The 21,477-nt window shown below is 42.6% G+C and overlaps 1 protein-coding gene and 1 non-coding gene across 3 annotated transcripts in view; one reads left to right on the top strand and one right to left on the bottom strand.

Annotated features, from left to right (window-relative positions):
• The first annotated feature begins 1,128 nt into the window (after positions 1–1,128).
• LOC130488518 (5.8S ribosomal RNA) lies at positions 1,129–1,281 on the top strand. Its single transcript, XR_008933817.1, has one exon. It is a non-coding gene; the product is annotated as a 5.8S ribosomal RNA (ribosomal RNA).
• A 4,597-nt stretch (positions 1,282–5,878) lies between these two features.
• ARHGEF7 (Rho guanine nucleotide exchange factor 7) overlaps positions 5,879–21,477 on the bottom strand; it is a 115,998-nt gene continuing 100,399 nt past the window's right edge. For both annotated transcript variants that reach the window (XM_056862184.1, XM_056862185.1), the window contains 3 exons: positions 13,051–13,150; positions 12,273–12,327; positions 5,879–6,404 (listed from right to left, as the gene is read on the bottom strand). In XM_056862184.1, the coding sequence (XP_056718162.1) occupies positions 6,282–6,404; positions 12,273–12,327; positions 13,051–13,150 (278 nt within the window). In that variant the 3' untranslated portion in view covers positions 5,879–6,281. The remainder of the gene's footprint in view (positions 6,405–12,272; positions 12,328–13,050; positions 13,151–21,477) is intronic.

Here is a 21,477-nt window from a genome sequence, read left to right as displayed (position 1 = left end):
AAGAGATGGATTGACTCAATAAAGGAAGCCACAGCCTTCAGTTTGCAAGATCTGAGCAAGGCTGTCAGATAGGACATTTTGGAGGACTTTCATTCATAGGGTCGCCATGAGTCGGAAGCGACTTGACGGCACTTAACACACATACACAACTAAAAGATGGGGACAAACAGCATAGAGCATTGTACAAAGCTCTAGCTATAGTACCTATTGTTTGAACAACATACCTATTGAAGAATGTATTAATCCAGACCATTAAGCACACTGCAGGTATCTTTGTTTCCAGAACATTTTCTGGCAGGCATTATCACAAAAACTCTTGGTCTGCCAAGCATTAAACTTTAATATACTATAAAGTTAAAATTTTATATTAAAATATCAATCTATATACTAGGGCATTTGGCCCAATTCCATCCTTGGCTCCATTCTTACCTGCAAAGCCATGACGAAAAACATTAGCACCTCTTTTTTCCAACTGAAGACTCAGTGGTGGAGACTGTGTTGCCTTTTCCATCTTAAGAGGCAATTTAACTCACGCACCAGGAGGCCACAGTGTTAGGAAATGCAATAGGAAAATAAACCTTGTATTCGGCCTAACTTCTTCCAAGTCCTTTTTTCACAGGATTAAAGAGACTGGCCTGTAAGAAGTCTTTGATAGAGCTGCCATTGAAAAAGCCGTCAATATTCTTGAGGGCAGCCAATGTCTTTGGTAGGAGTGCTTTCAGGGGAAAAAGTCCTCAGAGAATTACTCTAGGCAGTTTCGATAAATTTAGCAGGTACTGATGTAAACAAGCAAGGACACCTGGCTATTTGCCAACCAATTGAGATTTTTCATCTGTCAAAGTTCTGTCCAGTCTCTCCCTTAGTAACATGGTAAGCAACTGAAGAGTGCTGTAACTTGTGACATCATTAGAAGTGCTTTGTGTTGTCATTTAATCTGGTTGTTTAGGGAACTGATGTGTTAGGTACAATCCAATCCAATCAACCTTTATTGGCATATATACCCAGAAACATAACATTAGCAGTGCACAACATTCTCTGTCCATTTATTTTCAATTTAAATATAGTTTACATACAGTTTAAACTTTGGTCCTAGTTTTGACAACTTCCATCAGAAATTTCTCCATCTTCAACTCTTAGTCGTGGATCACTCAGCTTGTGCGTCAATGAAGAACGCAGCTAGCTGCGAGAATTAATGTGAATTGCAGGACACCTTGATCATCGACACTTCGAACGCACTTATGGCCCCGGGTTCGTCCCGGGGCTACGCCTGTCTGAGCGTCGCAAAAAACAAAGGGAAAAAAAGAAAGAAAAAAAGGGGGGGAAAGAAATTTCTCCATCTTTAAAGTGACTTCAGGAATAGAATCATTCAATAAAAAGCGGCATACAGAAGATTCTTGGCTAGACTTCATTTTATCAATCAAGAGTAGAATTATTTTCTTACGGGGGGCCATCGTGCAGATGACAATTTATGATTATATGCTGTAGTGTGTCGTGTTGACTCAAGCCACATACACATATTCTTTTCTCGAAGGGAATATTTTTAAATCTACCATTTAGTACCTCCAAAGGAAGGGCATTAAGCCTGGCGAGCATAAATGCCCTCCGTTGAAGGGGTTCTTCAAGTGTAACAAAGTACTGCTGTAATTTCCCATATTTAACTTGTAGACCTGAGTTAGGTACAAGAGAGGAAAAAGAAACACAACAGCATGAGCAAATGGCGTTTCAATCCAGAAGGTAAGAAAATGTGCAAAGACTTGGCAGCTACCCCTGTGCGCTGATCAGCAGCTCCCTGTGCCTTGGAAAAGAGGCTTTCCTTTCTTTCTGAATGCTGGAGTTGCCATACCATCATCCATACTACATCATCCAGGTAGAGACAAATACAATTAAGATATTGTTTGACATTACAATCCATAGGACATTGTGATTTCTGACTTGCTAGCCTTTTACTTTATACTTCTTTCAATGAAAATGGTCAACAATTTAAACAAGTAGTACATTAAAATATTTTCTGCGCATTCCTGAGGGGGGGCGAATCGCCTTAGGAGGCAGAGTAACCTCGGCGCCAGTGTAAGTGCATCTTATCACGGGACAGTTATGGCGGCGAGGGCAGTTCCGTCGGTGCCCGAGTGTCGTGGAGCTGCGCCTCACCCCTCCGCCGGCGCAGTCTCCCCGTGGCGCAGACCATAATGGAGACTTGCAGCGCTGGCATGGGGGGCAGAGCTGCTGTTAGGCAGTTTCCTATGCCCTTTCAGCCCTGGCCGCCAGTGTCCAGGATGGTGTTGCTGCGCCAGCTTTTTATGCATGCTGTTTCCAACTGTCAAAGGTTGATTCACTCTCCTTGTGCATTTCCCCACATTTTCAGAGACCTGTTTTATCTCGAATTTGAAAACACAGGCAAAAAGCGGAAAAACACAGAGGGAGAGCGAGGCTACCTCTGACTGTCTTCCTCTCAGACTACAGATTCTGGTTTAAATATGCTTAGCTATAAGGGAGAGACTTCAATAGGGCCATAATGTGGAGGTGTGGTAGTTAAATGGAAAAAAGGCCTGCATCCTCTCAAGGAGTGTATGCAGATAGATTGAATGGTTCAGGGATGATCCTTGGGCGGGGGGCTGGATGTGAACCTACTTTACTCCCTTGCTTTTCAGCTCCCTCTACTCTCTGAATGGCAAAAGGTTACCATAAGAAAAGGAGCTTGAGCAGCCAACATGCTGGCACCAACACTTGTGGGCTGAATTGTATTTTTTACCTCCTTATTCTTGCAAAAACAAAAAACAAAACACCAACCCTTGAAAGTTGCTTTGGGTCCTTCCAGCCTGTCCCACACTGCAGTTTTCCTAAGCGATGGTATCTCCCCTGGAAGAGGGGGGGGGAGGAATTTCTGACTGTAGTTCTCTGGAGAGGCAGGAAGGTGTTCCAGATCTTTTGGGATTACCCCTTCTCAGCTAGAAAAGCAAAAGGGTCAGCTTTCAGCATATGACTCCTCCACTAATATACAATCTATCTATACCTATACCACTAAGGAGGGGGTCTCTGCTTCCCAAACTGCTGCAAAGGGCAAGAACTGCAGATATCACACTTCTAACAAGACAAATTCACCAGAAACTAGTAGGAAGATAGAAAAGGGTTAATCTTAGGGTACCTTTTTTGCAAGTAACTCATTACCTAGAGGAAAGAGCTGATACAACCCAGTACTTTCATGGCAAGAAGGCCCTGCAGATTCTCCCAAGAACAGGAATTTCTGGTGGGAAACTGGGTGTTTCTCCAGTAGAGGAAGGCTGTTACAGAACTTATTCTGTAGGCAGGCCTTCAGGTGGAAAAGAATACTTTTAATACTAGAATCTTTTATAGGACCTTCATACCCAGAGGTACATCTGCAGAGGAAACTGTATCAGCCTTTTAATGATGTGTACAGATGTCCATATGGCCATTCTGCAAAGAAGAGGAGTTGGTTTTTATATGCCGCCTTTCTCTACCACTTAAGGAAGAATCAAACCATTTTACAATCACCTTCCCTTCCTCTACCCACAACAGACACCCTGTGAGGTAGGCAGGGCTGAGAGAGTTCGGAGAGAACTGTGACTAGCCCAAGGTCACCCAGCTGGCTTCATGTGTAGGAGTGGGGAAACCAACCCGGTACACCAGATTAGCATCCGCCGCTCATGTGGAGGAGTGGGGAATCAAGCCCGGCTCTCCAGATTAGAGTCCACCACTCCAAACCACTGCTCTTAACCATGCTTCTCCTGAAGGGATTTCACCCCCAATAGAACGGATGGAAACAGTGACCCCAGACTGATCAATCTATCTCCTGCACAGTGCTTTTAATACACCCAAGAACCTCAAGGTGGATCTCCTTTCCAGGAAATGAAACTGAGTACGGGGAGGGGGACTGCCACCTATAACTCTTCCCTCGTCATTTAACTCTGGCTATCTTGTGATCACTGCATAAGGCCTGTAGTGGCAGCAATTTCAAAAAGGAAAACGCAAATCTGAGGTATTTTCAGAAGGAAACCTTGTTGAAGTTTAGATTGTTAGCTTCCTGGGGCAGATACTATTTTTGGAAAGGGGGTACACTAACAACACAATATAAACAACGTATGTACAGCAATGCAATGCCAAATTCACTTAGGTCGAATCCAGTGTGAATCGGAAGGGCTTCTTGCAGGGCTTATGGACTAAGGAATAGAAATAATCAAGTATTCATGTATGTACCTCCATGGGACTGAACTCCCCCACTTTCAAACTGAAGTATGTAAAAAGCAGGACATAAAACAACAAGCCATATGAGCCCTTTATCATGACAATAAACATTTATTTGAACTGAAGTATAGCTGCCTTTTCTGGCTGTCGCCAGCAGGAAACAATAAATAGCTGAGTCTTATTGCTTCAGGAGGGAGGTACAGGCTTCGACTGTTTAATACAAGAATCAATTATACCACACACAGTATATGAGACAAATATAATCATTTGGAGATGGAAACTATACATTACGAGAAAATATGGGTCTGCTCTTTCAAACAGTAACCTCCATGCTTGTTTTTCCTCTTCTATGATGTGTAGTAAAAGCCACCCCTTGTCACAATGTTGCGTGTTCGCCCGCTCCACAGGCAACACACAATGATGATGTCAGGACTCTAGGTGAGTTTCATCACTCCATTATGAAAGGGAAAGACTCGAAACAGGGACGTTTTCAGCACCAGCCTCATGTTTCTCACAAGATTCAGTTCTGCCCTGGGACTCGGCCAAAGTCAGCTGGACGCTGGAATCATCTCTAATAGCATTCGGATTCACCGAAAATAATGATGTCAGAGATCAGGCCAAATAGCAGTGCAATCCTATGCAGAGTTTCACCCTTCTAAAATCACTGACATCAAAGGGCTTAGAAGGGTGCGACTCTACTTAAGACTGCACCTTCAAAAACCAAACGCTTTCAGCAGCATTCAATTTTGGCCAAAAGCCACGATACCTGACCACAATGGTAACTTCTAAAAATACTGCCTAAGTCACACACTGTGGAGTTCTAAATTTCCAGTGCAGAATATTATGACAATATTCTTACATGGGAACCACACTGTCCAAAGTAATTGGGGCTTATTCATATGGGAAAGAGAAAATTAAATAAGTTTTGTCTCATAAAGCACTGCTGTCCTTTTTACATTTGTTGCATAAAGGGACTAAGGTAAGTGGATTATTACTTGATCGTACAGGGCAAAAAAAAAAATGTTATTCTTGCATGTTAGTGGAAGACCAGGTGATAGGCCTCGGGTGTGGAGTTTTTCAAATGCTCTCCATGCAAATGTTAACTGAAACCTTCTTATGGTTACAATAAAAATAAATAATACATTTTATTCACAAGAAAAAAGACCCCAACTAGAGAAGAACTTTTGTTTCGACCAACAGTGCTTGAGTGTTCCATTAAAATACCAGCCAGCTGTATGTTAAAGTATAAGCACAATCATTTAAAAATGCAGTACACAAGTAATCTAATAACTAACAATTAAAAACAAACAGCACACACATCATTTATGTGGCTATTCTGCATACTGGCATGCCAAAAGAAACATAACTAAATCAGTGTCAAATCTTGTTAGCTTTCATACGAAAATGATGCCAATGAAAAGTTTACTACATCTTCGTACTGCTAAAAAGCACGTTCGGTTGTCTGAAGGTTTAAACAGACATAAACATTTACATTAATTATTTTAAACAGATGAGTGAATACTGTGAAAAATGACGGGGGCACTGCAAAAATGCATTTTGCATCTCACACCTAATATGTCTAGAATACAGTTTGGAACAAGCTTAGTAAAGGATTGTTCAGTAATTTTTTGGTGAGCAACCACAGCCATAATGTCTGCTGTTTGCAACATCACAGGAAAAAAAGTTTAACACTGTATCAGTCCTGCTACGCTTATCATACACACATTCAAAATTACAGATATTTACAAGGGGAATAAAAGATATATTTAAATTTAAAAGCTGCTGAAAAACATGGACTTCTTTAGCCAGCTGCTGCACTTGCTGCAGACTGAGGTAATTTAAATGCAAACAAGTTGATTCTAGTAGAGTTCAGGGTCCATGCTATCTATACTTAAGCATAGACAGCTTCAGTGAATGGATTGGCTATACTATACATTGTAAGGAAGAAAAAAATCATTCAATCCAGTTAAATCTTGCTTTGTAGTGCTCTTTATGCAGGACTGACTAAATGTCAGAAGGCTTCCCAGCTTGATTTGACAACTGGTCTTTCAATAGAAAGAAAGAAAAAGAAGACAAATTCATTATAAATTAGTTTCATCCCAGGAAGGATCATTCATGCTTTTGAGAACTTTCCGGACAAGCTTTTCAAGCTCCTTGCGAGCTCTTTGTTCTTCTTCCAGTGATTTCTTCATCTTTTTGTTATCCTGGCAAACAAAAGACAAACATATTATGCTAACTTGACCTGAATGGCTAAAAGATTGCTTCTCATCAAGATGCCCAATTGTCTAAGTTCAGCTCTAGTTGTTGCCTCTGAACTCCATGTGGGCCTTGGAGGTGGCAGACAGCACAGAGCTGAATGCTCGGCACAGTAAAGTTATGTGGATGCTTGACCCCCATTGACACCATATGTGTGTGTGTAAAGTGCAGTCAAGGCACAGTTGACTTATAGCTACCCTGGTGGAGTTTTCAAGGCAAGTGATTAAGCAGAGGTGGTTTGCCACTGTCTTCCTTTGCAGAGTCTTCCTTGGAGGTCTCACTTCCAAGTACCGACCCAGTTTAGCTTCCAAGATCTGATGAGATAAACAGGTTTCACTTACCTGTAACTGATGTTCATTGAGGTCTTCTGTGCAGACACACATTGGGACTGCGCATGTGCAGGCTTGCTGACCAGAGGTTTTTACCTAGCTCTGCCACTAGGAGGCACAGCACAGCACCATACATCCGTTCCCACCCAAGCGGTCACATGTCCTGACGCTGCTGTGCCCCTTCCCCTCAATTCCTCCTGAGCTACCAGCACCTCTCACCCATACTACCGCATGAGGAGAGTTCACAGCAGGGTAGGAGGGAGGTAATGTATGCCTTCACAGAAGACCTTAATGAACATCAGCTACAGGTAAGCAAAACCTGTTTTTCATTAACGGTCTTCAGTGCAGACCCCTAATGGAATTTTAACAAGCTTCTTACCCTGGTGGTGGGTCAAAGTTCTCCTTAAGTGTTGAAGAGGCAGTGTAGGACAGCCTTTCCCATATGAGTTTCCTTTCTCACCTGCAGGTCCAGAGCGTAGTGTCTGATAAAGGTGTCTGCTGATGATCATGTGGCATCTCTACAAATCTCCAGCAATGGGACGCCATTGGACCACAAAAGGAGTGGTTCTCTAAGTACCGAGAATTTCTTATGGTGGGAGTGCAATGTTGTTTTAAACAATGATAAGAGCCAGAGTTGCAGTGGGCACATAAATAGCCTAGCATGTGGCAGTACAGCAGTAGTAGAGCCATAAACCATAATATTCTCTGAATCATCCCTGCCATCTGGAATCAGTCCTGAAGGAACACCCATACTGTGGCTCTAATGGCTGTAATTCTTTCTTGTGGCAGAAACCCTTTTGCCTGAGTGGAATCTATAATGGCTCCAATAAATTGGGCCGTCTTAGCTGGGACCAGTTTGGATTTTTCCCAATTGATCACAAGACCTAGCCTGTGACATGTCCTCAGAGTCACCTCAGGGCAATCATTCAACTGCTGCTTCGAAGAAGCTACTAGTAGCGAATCATCCAGGTAGGGGTAAATAGTACACCCCTGCAATCTGAGATAGGCAATTACTGGGGCAATACATTTTTTAAACACCCTGAGTACTGTGGACAGCCCAAAGGGCAACAATCTGTACTGGTATACTGCTGAACCTTATTGAAAACATAGATATCTATGATGTCGTTCATGAATGGCTACATTAAAATAAGCATCCTTGAGGTCGAGAACTACAAACCTAGAGGAACTTTTTAATAAATGTAAAACTGTAACCAGAGAAAGCATTTGGAACTTTAACAGAAAGAGAATGATTAAATTTCCTAAGGTCTAAAAGAGGCCTCTTGCCCCCATCCTTTTAAGAAATGGGAATAAAACCCCACTGGGTTGTCAGGATCCCATACTTACTCAATAGCTCCCTTAGAAAGGAGGGTACCAACTTCTTTGGCCAACTCAGGAATTTGATTGTTGACCGCATACAACACTGGAGCGCACACTGGCTTGGATTTTAATTCCAGCCTGTACTCATCGGAAATAACGGATAGGACCCAACTATCAGTAGCGATTTGGCTCCAGGCCTCATGAAATTGCGACATCCGATCACCAAAAAGGACCCCTTGGAGATTCTGCTTTAGTTAGAAGGCTGGTCTTTGAAAGGACTGGTGCCCATCTTTGGATGAGGACTCCTGATGACTCAGCCTACGTATGGACCAAACGATGCCAACCTCTGGTCCTTGTAGTAAGATTGCCAAGGTTGATGACAGAAAGCCTGATGCTTATAAGCATTGAAGGTAGACAGAGTGATGCCCAACGACTTGGCTGTTTGCTTGTTTTTCTTGACTTGTGTCAAGAAAAGCGTAGTGTTTCATAAACGTAGAGGGCGTGGACCAGGTAGCAGCCTTACAGATGTCCTGGAGATCTATCTTAGAGGAAAAGGCGATGGAAGCCGCATACGCTCTGGTAGAATGCGCTTTGATCATAGGAGGGCACTCCTGGTGAGCAAACCCATATGCCATTTTGATGGTTGACGTGATCCACCTCAAGAGGGTCTGAGGAGAAGCACGACAACCCTTGCGGTGTCCACCGAAGCAAACAAAAAGGTTGTCATCTTTACGGAAGTTCTGAGACCTTTTAATGTAAAAAGAAGGGCTCTGCGGACATCGAGGGAATGTAATGCTCTATCAGCATCCGAGGATGGGTGAGGGGAAAAAACGGGAAGGACAATGTCCTGTGTAAGGTGGAAGGCTGAAACAACCTTAGGTAAAAAGGAAATCTTAGGCTTTAATACTACCCTATCAGAGTGGAACTTAGTAAAAGGAGGGGAATGTATAAGGAGTATAAGGAGGCCTTCAGACTGAATGGCTACTGCCGAGGGACGTTGATCATCGGGAAGGATGGAGATTTGAGGGGATATACGATCCCAGAGGGAGTATTGATACCTGGCCATGATGGCAAGGAAATTGGAAATGCGGAGACCCACCGCAGTGGAAGTGTAAATTTTTCTGGCAAGGGTATCTAGTTTACAGCCTTCCTTATCCTGTGGAGAGGAGTGTGCTCCAGACCTATATTTACCAGGCAAAGCCTCCACTATTACGGAATTAGGAGGGGGATGCTGGTAAGAAAATTCTCCACCTTCCCTGCGAATCTTGTAAAGATTCTCTACTCATTTGGTGGAAGAGGGGACCGAAGCAGGCTTAGCCCAGTTGTTACGGATCACTTCCAAAATGCTCTTTATCGTAGGAAGGGCCATGGGGCCTACGTCAGGGTTATGGAGGATATCCATAATATCATCTATAGGGCCGGAGTCCTCCGGCTTAAACTCAATTTTGAGAGCTTTCGCCATGCGAATGAGCTGCTCCCCATATAAACGGACATCTCCCGTAGGAGAGCAGCTTAGAGACCCCAACAGTGTCCTCGGGTGAGGGAGCTGAAGTGCGGGATTCCTCATCCTCATCAGGGGAGTAGGAGGCATCATACTCGGATGGATCAGTGTCCCTTGACATAGAAGGAGACCTGGACAGGGAAGGCTTGCAAAGCGACTCTTGCCTTGGACGAACGGAATCCTTGGAAAGATCATCAGGACGACGAGATGGCGTGTGTCGACGCCGACGAGAGCTTCCAGAAGGCGAGCGTGACTGGGAGCGTCGGTGACGACGCCGACGGTCGACCGAAGAGCCTGAGTAGACGGAAGGAGTAGGATATCGGCGTCGAGAAACCTCTCAATGCCGACGAGAGGGCAACCAGCTCCTAGAGGAGTAGCGGGGCCTCTGACTGATCGGACTGCGTGAATGAAGTGAACGGCTATGTCCGCTGTTTGGATGAAGAACGGTGAGGTTGAACATCTGTACCAAGTGGATGAAGTGAACGGCAATGTCCGGTAACTGACTGTTTAGATGATGACTGGTGTTGTTGAACGGCTGGGATACATGAGCGGGATGAACGGCTATGACCGGAAGAAGACTGTCTAGATCAGTGGTTCCTAACCTTTTTTTGACCAGGGACCACTAGGACTTTTTTGTTCGGTGCAGGGACCCCAAGGTTCAAAATAAAAATTCAGAGAATTTGAAAATAAACTTTAATCATAACTGTTAGTTAAACATTAAACTTAGAATAATATTTGAATATATACTTTTATAATAGAGAACTTTTAATTGAAAAGATTAATTTATTATGGGTTTATAACTTTGTTTCGCAGACCTTAATTTAGTTCTCGTGGACCCCCTGTTGGGAACCAGTGGTCCAGATGAAGACCAATGAGAGTGGCAGCAGCGAGAAATGGATCGGCGCCGACGACTGGATCGGCCCTCACGGCTCCGACGACGGGATCAACGCCGACGATGGGATCGACTCCGACGAGAAGATGACCGGCATCTGCAGGAAGCGGATCGACTCCGACGATCGGCTTGATGTCGAGAAGATCGATGTCAAGAAGATCGACTCCGACGGGTAGATCGGCGACGGCGCGAGTTCGACCGACGCCGAGTGGATCCGGACGAAGCCGGGGATCGAGAGTGGCGCCGAGAAGTCGATTGACACCGAGGCCGTTGGCCGGGCTCGAGATGGGACGAACCCTTCGGAGACTCCGCTTGGTTCCTTTCAACCGAACGTTGGGAGTCTTGATCAGCACTCACAGGAGGGGGTGGTTGATCGGCACCGACCTGGAGCTCTGTAGGTTCTGCCCGAGGCCCTTTATCATCAGGCCGTGGGGACTTGTTAAGCACCGGAGGCACATCTTTATAGAGGTGAAGGAGGTGCTGTTTGAACTCAGCCGAGTCTTCCTGGGCCCTGCTCGGACACGGAACCGAGGGGGTAGCCAGGGAATGAGGAGGCAAATCCTCGATGGTAATGGGGTGCTGTGCAGCTTCGTCAGGAGCTTGTGATTTAGACGGACGAGGCGAGCGAGGCGACTTGGCTATGGATCGGCGTCGAGGGGATGCCGAAGGCGATCGGCGTTGAAGGGACTTCGGTGACCTCGAAGGTGATTGACGCCGAGGCGATTTGGAGCAGGAAGCATGGTGCGATGAGCTGCGGCCATCTTGCGAAACCGGAGCAATAAACTTTGCTGGCCGAATAACGACGGAGGAAGACTTCTTAGAAGGGCCAACTTTTTTGGACTTTTTTGTAGTGGGTCCCACATCGAGTTGGGACTTACCGGTCGAAGTACCAGGTTCAGCAGAACTACCTCTTGGGCGAAGCGACTCTTTGTAAAGATGAGAAAGTAATCGAGTCGACCGAACCCTCAAGGCCTTGTTGGTGAATTTGGAGCAACTTTTACAAGTTGCCGGAATGTGGCCTTCCCCCAGACAAAGGAGGCATTCAGTGTGGGAATCATTCTTCGCCATCTTAGTACCACACACACTACATTTCTTGAAAAGTGGAGCTTTTTTGGGCTCCATGGCTAGAGGAAGGTGCTGACATGTTCTCTCTCCGTGGCGGCAGAAAGAGAACTGGCGGGAAGAGTGCTCCCTCCCCCTTGGGTCATGTGACCGTGGGCAGGGAGATTGCATGCCCTAAGGGGAGGGGGAACACTCTCTTTTAGATTTTGCTAGAAGCTGACAAATCTTATCTGTGGCTGGCCTGCGCCTGCGGAGTCCCCCAATGTGGGACTGCATAGAAGCCACGCAGATGAACATCAGTTACAGGTAAGTGAAACCTGTTTATCTCATCATATCTTGGAAGCTAAACTGGGTGACCGCACAGAAGACCGAAAATGAACAGGGTATACTATTCCATTCCACATATCATTGCTCTATATATAGACAGCTATAAGAAGAGCCAGTAAGAGCATTCAGTACCAACTACCTCCTTCAACCCCCCTGCTGACACTGGCCTGTACAACACATGCTGGTGGAAGCACAAATAACAATGTACTGATGTAACAATCCACACTGATGCTAGGAAACAGCATTGTCACCGGGGCTTACAGACTCTAGCACCAATTCTTGAGTGCAGCCATGAATCTACACTTTACCTGTTAACTGCCTTAACCATTGCATGCTATCTATCTTGACCCTGTGTATTGATAAAGCATGCTCTGTATCTTTTACCAACCTGTCTTAATTCCTGTACTTCATCCTTTAATGCATATACTGTGTCAACAAGACTTCTGGAACAGAAAATTAAGATAGAACATGTTTCACAACATGAAAATAAATTCTGTAAGTCACATCAACGATAATCAACAGGTTTTAAATTACAAAGCACATAATTCAGAATGGAAGCTAAGTAATACAACGGTCAAAAATTCCTCCCTCCCCCATTCTATCTACAATACATTTCAGTCTGTTCTGTAATATTTTAGAGTCCTCTTCCTTGAGTAAATGTGTATCTATGCAGTGTACAATCACTACTCAGTTAGTGTGTAATCCGCTATCAGATGCTGTTCACCGGAAATCCTGTTTGTCTCAACAGGGTTTGAGCTAGAGAAGCGCCAGCTAATAAACAGTACGTTCTAAGAAAAACATAACACATTTATCAATACTAAAGCATCTAGACCTTTCATTTTAATAATTCCATAGCACTCAAGAATGCCACCTTACCCACAAAATTGATCAATTCCCAGCTGGTACAAGGATGAAGGAAGAAAGATGCAAAGAGAAAAGTTAGAGAACCCAAGAAGGTTGACATTCATCAAAATGGGCTACACAGGGCTGCGGGGCACACTTTAGGAAAATCTGAAATGAATTCCAGTAGGATATTCATCTTCTTAAGGTAAATATTATGCAAGGAACAAGTTCACAAGAAACTAAAAAACGACACACCATTTCCTACTTGCAAGAATGTGAAGCTGACCATTTAAAAATTCAGCATTTGCTTTAAAATTTCTTACTTTTCTTCTATCACAGTTTGACCATTACTTTTTGTTTCTTCTACAATAATTTTCTCTTCCTCTGGAAGCAGCACTTGAGGAGCAGATTCTTTACGGGAGCCTAATACAAAATAATAATAGAATTAAAAGATAAACATCCAGGCTGCATTAAGGCATTTGACAGAATGCAACATAATAATAGAATTAAAAGATAAACCTCTGCGTTAAGGCATTTGATATAATTCAATTTTTAAAAAATCCAAGATGATTATTATTAGGAAGTTATTTGAGTTAGTGTTCATGGAACAATATGGAATTTGACTCACCAGCTCTTTATTTTTAAAGGGTCCAATACAGTGATTACCACCATAGGTCCATTCCCACTTCAGTAAGAATGGCCACTAAATTTTGACTGCTCCGTTCAATGACTGAAACTTGAACACAGAACCAATAATGGACCACAGAACAAGATAATTACCTTCAACTAACATAACATATTTTAAACTTATACTGATCTAGGCAAAACTGATATACTTCCACTGACGGTGACCTCATGCACTATAAAGCACACAACAAGAGTCCAGTGTCACTTTAAAGACCAACAAAATTTATTCCCACATAAACATTTGTGACTCGAAGCTCACTTCATCAGATGCACAGGTGTATAAATGCATTCAATGCTTTCTGGAAATATCTGGGGATTGCAACCAACAGCACCCTCCTGTTGCCGTTGGTTACTTAAAGCAAAATTACAATATTCTGTTCTATTGCATCCTCCACACAACTCAAAATACAGATTGAACGAAAAAGAAAATCCAAAGGCACCTAATATACTTCAGAATTTGCTTCTGCCCTTATATTCCCTTTTTGTTAATGCTCTCAGAGATAGTCAAAAATATAGAGGGCTCCTAAGAGTAACTGGGTCTAACCCTGTGCTGTTCCTACTGTGGTAAAAGAGACTTCACAACAGCTAAAGAGAGACACTGTCACCAGGTTTTTTAACCACTCTTTACTGCACCTGATGTGTAGTAAAATTATCCAAAGAAGATGAAGAAGGAAAAGATGAAGAAGAAGGAGATGTAGAAGATGAAGATGAAGAAGAAGAATATGCTGTCAAATTGCAACCAATTCATGGCAACCTCAACCATGGGATGTTCAAGACAAGAGATGAGTAAAGATGCTTTGCCCTTGCCTTCCTCCGTGTAACAACCCAGTCTTCCTTGGTGGTCTCCCATCCAAGTACTGACCATGGCTGATCATGCTTAACTCCCAAGCCCTGACAAACTCGGGCCAAACTAGGAATTTTGGACTGCTGACAGCAGATTACCAAGTGATTATTTGCATATGGCAGCTAAGTCCCCACTTGGTAAATGGTTGTTGGAATCTATGGCAGGAGGGAAGTTAGAAATCTGAATGAAAACACACAGAAGTTGCTGTGTCTCTACAAGCAGTACAGCTGTTGAAAGCAAAATCAAAACCATTTTTATACTTCGAACACAAAACAAGAAAGATACGAAACAAGTCTGTTTTCGCTCTACACTTTTCCCTAATTTGCTTTATTTCCTGGAAATTCAAAGACGTAACATTGAGGACGGATAAGGGAATATAAAAGTAGTGGTGTTTTTTAAAAATCTCTCAATAAATAAATAGCAGATTGTGTGCATACAAAACAATTAGGCAGGAAAAACACTTCCCATCTACCACCACAGCAAATAATAAAAGGACACTCTCAAAGAACACACAATTGTTGGAGGGGAAGGGAAACAGGCAGCATTGAATGAATTCTGTGTTGCTCTTCAAGCTATCATAATACATCATTAACATCCCTTGAATGAGTTATAAATATAGTTCCTGCATACTTTAGTCTGACCACTGAGCTGAAATAAAGGCTATTATGACAGTAAGATATTGAAGTATTAAGGCAGTAAAAACATTTTTGCTTATTGTGCTCTGGAAATAAATATTGCCTGTGACTTACAAACATCTTCAGCAGTGGCTTCCTAATAGCAATTAAAAATCTAAATTTAATGCCCACTCCCCAAGAAATATGAGTAACAGCGTCTTGATTTCACAGATGCTATAATAACTGCAGGAAAAACAGTTATGTAAGGAAATGCACACCCATTGGATGAAGTCAGGAACCTTAAAACTACAAAATACTCTTACCAATACATGGTAAACAACTATTGTACAAAACTGTAAGAACATAAACCAATGGAAATGACAGGACCAAATAGACTCAATTCTCAGGTATGTTGTAACTATTTCTCTACATCAGTGACAATAACATGCCTCTAAACCTTCAGCCATGTTTATTCAGGAAAACATTTCAACAGTACTCTCTCTCTCTCTCTCTCTCACACACACACACACACACGCACACACCATTCATGCTTAGGACTGCAATCCTTATGTCTCGATCATCCTAATGCTTACGATATTAAGGCTGCTCAGAATTTTTTTCAAAAAAGTATTCCATGCCGTTAAGACCGCATGGAAAAGCATGATTTTGCAGTGAAGGAATGGACTGAAATGAAGGCACAGCAAAGCCCTATATGCAAAGAAAACTGCTTTTGTGCATCAAAAATATCACTTTTTTAAAACAGGCAATTTTCAGAGAACTCGACAATTAACTGAATTCCGAAAACATCTACTGACATACATATTCCACAATTCGGTCATGTTTTGACTGTTTAAAGTCCATTTAATAAAAATGCAGTGAGAGACATCAAGGCATCAAACTAAAAGGAGAAATCATTAACCAGTGTTAATCTGATCCTAACTTTTAAAAGTGAGAGTGATGGTAACCTACAAAATGAGAATCTTGTGTTTAACCCAGTTCTCCTTCCCATCAATCTTCATTACATGATGCAAAAATACATTATGCAGCAATGCAATCAACAGACTATCAAAACACAGGCATGTATTTATCGTTATGAGAAACGAGGCACAAAATATACAAGACAGAGTTTGACAATAAACTGGTAGGCTAATAAATTTAAAATCCAGTTTGTACAGAGATCTGAAAGAATGAGTCTTACTGTATACACAGAGACATAAACCCTGAGCTTCAGATACTCAAGATGGTTGTGTGAAAAAGGGGTCTTTTAAACATGCTCCCACATAGAGATGTATAGAAAGGAAACTTAGATTCAGCTTCCTCATCCCTCCCAAGCAATTCTGTCAGAGTTTATGAGGAGGCATGCATGCTACCAGCTCCACATTATTTCAATGCGTATAAATAATGAAAGCAAACAAACAATCTGGCTGCTGGATTTGCATTTTGACCTCAGGACACAATCTCTTGCATGCACAGAGTGCTTCCGGCAAGATGATTCAGGTATAAGAGCTTGCTTCCATATGCAGCTAGTCCTTGTTGTAAGAGATGATAGAAAAGAGGACTGAATACATTCCCCTCATCCCAAATGGAATCAAGCCAGAAGTGCAGTCTATTAAGATCTACTCGAATCTACCTCCTTAGAGACCTTAATACATTACCAGGAAAGCTGAGCCTGGAAATACATGGGGACTCCAAATAAATATTCCGCTGAAGTACCATTCCATGCTTATATTTCATCACTTGCTCTTATACAAACATATATATATTGCACGTCTATACTATTTCTAATGATATCAAATTTCCTTCCACTTTGCGCATGTATTGATGTATTATGTATTAGGACCATTTCAATCACATTACTCTTGGTACCACTGCAGCCCTTCAGTCAGATCACACACAACTTGTCATTCCTGTTATTTTCATTACGTAGGCAGCACAGCAATGAAATGCTTATTACCTCCTCCAATTTTCTCTTTGCTCTTCTCTGAAACAAATGTATACAAGAAGAATTGGCTTTTCTTTTTATTCTACATGTTTGTATCCTGCACTTTATAAAAGAAGGGAACGTGGCATTTTTACACTCAGAACATCTGCAGGATAAAGAATTTATATGTGAGAAATACATACATTCAGTTTTAATATTACCCTTTGAGGTAACGGTAATTATTGAGTCCCTTGCATATACGTAATCACTGAAAGGAGTTAGCCACACGCACACGCAACAAGTGCCATTAACAGCTACAGAACTACTCGTATAAAATTATGTGCTTGCTTCACATTTTGTATGATGGAGATTTGCAATAGTAAGCAGAATTCAGAGTACGTTTTTGGAATGAGATTAAGGAGAGCTGCGGTTGAAATGAAAGACAAGAGGATTCAACTGAAAATTGAATGCAAAAGAAGAAGAGGACACAATTCAAACCTCAAAGCACAGTCCTGTAAAAGGAGAAGGAAGTTGACTGTGTGGACCAGAAACAGCAATCCCAGGTTGCAACTTTAATATCTTGCCCCAGCGCAGCTTGCACTCGATTCTCCCTCACGCCTGCTCCCGTTGTTCTGCACAAAGGGACTCAAGACGGAAATTTCCAAAGAGAAATCCACAGCATTTGAGGTAACAGGAAACTAATGGTGTGAATCTAACATCCACAGGCTTTGCAGAGGGGGACCTACCCACCACCCCTTCCTGCTGCAGCACATTGCCCCCCCCCCAAAAAAATTTTTTGTTCTTGGACTCTCAGGAACAGCACAGAGGGCAAAAGAGGGAGGAGGCTCAAGGGGGAGAGGAGAATTGGTGGAAATCATTGCCCTGTCTTCTGAAGATCTAATTGCCACTTTCAGAACCGCCTGGTTGGATACATGCCATTGCTGGTAAATTAATGTCTGTGATAACAAGAGCTTATTCATCAATTTGTTACGGTCACACGTGAACACTTCAGGCTGCCTTATACTGAACCAGACACTTGGTCCATCAAAGTCAGTATTGTCTACTCAGACCGGCAGCGGCTCTCCAGGGTCTCAGGCAGAGCTCTTTCACATCACTTACTTGCCTAGTCCCTTTAACTGGAGATGCCGGGGATTGAACCTGGGACCTTCAGCATGCCAAGCAGATGCTCTACCACTGAGCCACAGCCCCTCCCCATGTGCCACTCTTCTTCCAACTGGTTAAGAGTACTATTTGACCTTCTCTAAACAACCCTGGCAGGTGGGTTAAACCTGGCATCACTGCCCTGGATGAGCCAAGCCAGGGAGCGTCATGAATAAATGGAGATTTAATCAAGACTTTGTTAAATCTGGAACCATCTGCTGATAACTCACCAGTCGCAAGAAGCAATGGTACTCCATTTTTTACATGCTTTGGAGCTGTAATCTACTTGCCATGGTAAGAAGTGACTGAATGCACTAGTTAAAGAAACCACTCATAACTTTAATTGTATTTTATCTTCTCTTGGGTTATTTCCCAACCATCTGGGCCCTTACTAACAATCAAAAAGCTTGAATCAAAAGGGTTTCTTTAACTGCCAAACACATTATGCTTAAGGGGTTTGGAAGACTAAGCACACTCTTGGCTATGAAACATAGTTATTAAGATCTTCTACTTGGCAGCTAAGAATAAAATGTTATCTAAGCAAAGTAGCAAAGAAGAAACATTAAGGAAGATCTGACAACTATATCTGGATTGCTTGCTTACAACAAAGGCCTTAAGTATCTTTTGTTATACATAACTATGTATATTCCATGCTTCCTTACACACACACACGCCCTTGCTATAATGTGGTATTTAACACAGCAATCAGGTCTACTCAAAATGCAATTCAGATCATTGTGATGGGGCTTACTCCCAGGAAAATGTTTTTAAAAGAGTTGGTTTTTATATGCCGACTTTCTCTGCCACTTAAAGAAGACTCAAACCGGCTTGCAATAGCCTTCCCCTCCCCACAACAGACACCCTGTGAGGTAGGCTGAGAGAGCTCTAAGAGAGCTGTGACTAGCCCAAGGTCACCCAGCTGGCTTCACGCGGAGGAGTGGGGAAACCAACCCAGCTCACCAGATTAGCGTCCGCCACTCATGTGGAGGAGTGGGGAATCAAACCTGGTTCTCCAGATTAGAGTCCACCGCTCCAAACCACTGCTAACCACTACACCACGCAGGACAGCACTGTTAGAGACTTGCTACTGTAAGGTGTTGTAGAGAAGTGATTAGGAGTATGAGCAGGGAACGCCCTATGTTCTATCTATTCTGCCATAAATTCATTACATGGCCTTTGCTAAACCAACCATTTTTTCATCCTGACCATCCCCTGCCATCTACAATAAGGAGATAATGAGACCTTAAGGATTATAGCAATAATTATATTCCTGAGTGCTCTGATCATACAAAAAATGCTATATACATGCTATATGTTATTTAAACAAATGCCTATGCAGTTATTTCTTCAATTTCTCATCATCTCGACCAAATCTAATGTGACCATGGAACATTTTAAAGTATGTATAATATTTTTCTTTTAAAAACAGCATTTGTTATTACTCTGTATTGAGACTATCATTGCTAATGTGTTTGGGGTTGTAATGAGTGTCATTACAAAAATCACAAATTTACAGCAGGAAGAAACAAACATGTCACTTAGCCCAAACGCAATGAATCAATACAAGACTTTCTGCAACCAAAGAGCCTTAAAAAATCAACTTTTTATCCACAGCACACCATGCATCTGTAAGCATGGAGGAGTATTCTTAAAACACAAATCATCACTGTATAAAGATACTCCCAAACGGTTAAGAGTCAGTCAGTAAACTAGATTTTCTAACTAAAACAAGATCCGGGTGGGTGGGTGGGGGGCAGCACGAAGTAATCGAGCCCCCCAAGATTCCATTCTTCCCTTCAAAATATGGTAATCATTTAGATAATTTTTTTTAAAGCAGAAGTCTCCAAGATAATTGGCTCTTTTACTGATCATCACTGCCAAGACTCACTCCAGTTCCTTTCTGTTATACTGAGCACGAGAAATGAAGATTAACTTTGGTTGCCCTTTCTCCACTGGCCCCAGCCACCCAGCTGTGCATGTAAAAAAGGAAGTAGAGAGAGGTTTCTAGAAATCTGCTCACCTATCCTCCCCCCCCAAGCTTTTATTTGCCTTGGCTTTCTTAACAGCCCTCTGGAACTAGTTCGGTTAAGCCTATTTTTAATTCGTTTTAGGCTTCTGGGATTTTATGCGCTTTTCATGCTCGTGGGGTGGCTTTTGCTGGATGTTAATCATTGTAGTTTTTGTTTTGCTTTGATGATTTTATACTGTTTTGCTTCGTGAGCTGCCTCAAGGAGGTCTCTGAAGAGGTGGCTTATAGATGTTTTAATTACATAAATATTGTGACCCAGGCCAGTTTGTTCTGCATCTAAATATGGGCCATCTACAATGAACTTGGATATATTTCAGGCTCACGGTGCGGTACTTGCTTTCGTATCATGACATTTGCACACACGCATATGCCTTTCTGTGTTACAATTTTAAAACCCAACAGAAGCTATGAAAATCTCATTGCTGCAAACTAGGGTATTTCCTTTATTGTGCAGGTTTTATCAGGATCATGTTTACATCACTAGCACACATTGTGATGCCATTAGCCTTCCTGGGAGCCAAGGTTCTTGGGAAGGAGTGACATCAATGTATTGTCCCTGTTGTTTCCTATCCTTTGGTTCACTGACAGTTTATCTTGTTGTTCCTCAGGAGTTGCTTTTTTCTTTGTTATCTTCTGTCTTTTGAATGGGCTTCCGATCCTGGAGCTGCCAATCTGGCCTGCAACCAAAGCCTCCACCTTGGCCTGAAAGGGAGGTTAAAGCCCTTCCAGAAATGCCCAGGTACAAACTGCTCTTACACTTGTAGCACAGTTCACAATTATCTGGAGACATAACAGGGGATCCGATTGAAAATTTTAAGCACTGTGAAGGATCCTAACCATGGATATGAGGGACAGCAACAACCAGGCGAATGAAACCTCACCATCTTTCATACCATTATGTATGTGATTGGGTTATAAACAAACCTAGTTGCCCCTTGTAGAGGATGCACTTTGCAGGCTTCCATCAACGATGTACATGTCTTTCTAATTTTATATGGCTGTACCCTAGCAACTGTCAGAGTTCAGAGCTGCATCTGTGGAGCAAAAAGCATCCCACTGAGGCTGAGCGCTACATACCAAAGGGCATGTAAAAGGTCATGGACTTCAGCAGGTCATGGACTTCAACTACACCAGCTCTACCAATGACATGACACTGGTACCAGGAGAATCCCTTTTTACAGAAGAAAGCAAAGTTGAATTTGCAGATGGACAAGCAGAAGCTGCTATGGCCAGCACTCCATTCAGAGGAACAATGAATCTGATGCATTCGGTGACTGTAATAGTTACATCTTGCTTGCTTCGTCCAATACAGGCTCTCAAATAAGCTTCCTACATAAAAGCATATAATGTACTAATTATGGATCCTACAGTTTAACATAGGAGCCCCGTGGCGCAGAGTGTTAAGCTGCAGTACTGCAGTCAAAAGCTCTGCTCACGACCTGAGTTCGATCCCGACGGAAGTCTGTTTCAGGTAGCCGGCTCAAGGTTGACTCA

The sequence above is a fragment of the Euleptes europaea genome, chromosome 16 (assembly GCF_029931775.1).
Source record: "Euleptes europaea isolate rEulEur1 chromosome 16, rEulEur1.hap1, whole genome shotgun sequence".
In the NCBI taxonomy this organism is placed as follows: domain Eukaryota; kingdom Metazoa; phylum Chordata; class Lepidosauria; order Squamata; family Sphaerodactylidae; genus Euleptes; species Euleptes europaea.
The sequence above is the reverse complement of the archived record's forward strand: the minus strand, read 5'-3'. Positions and strand labels throughout refer to the sequence as shown.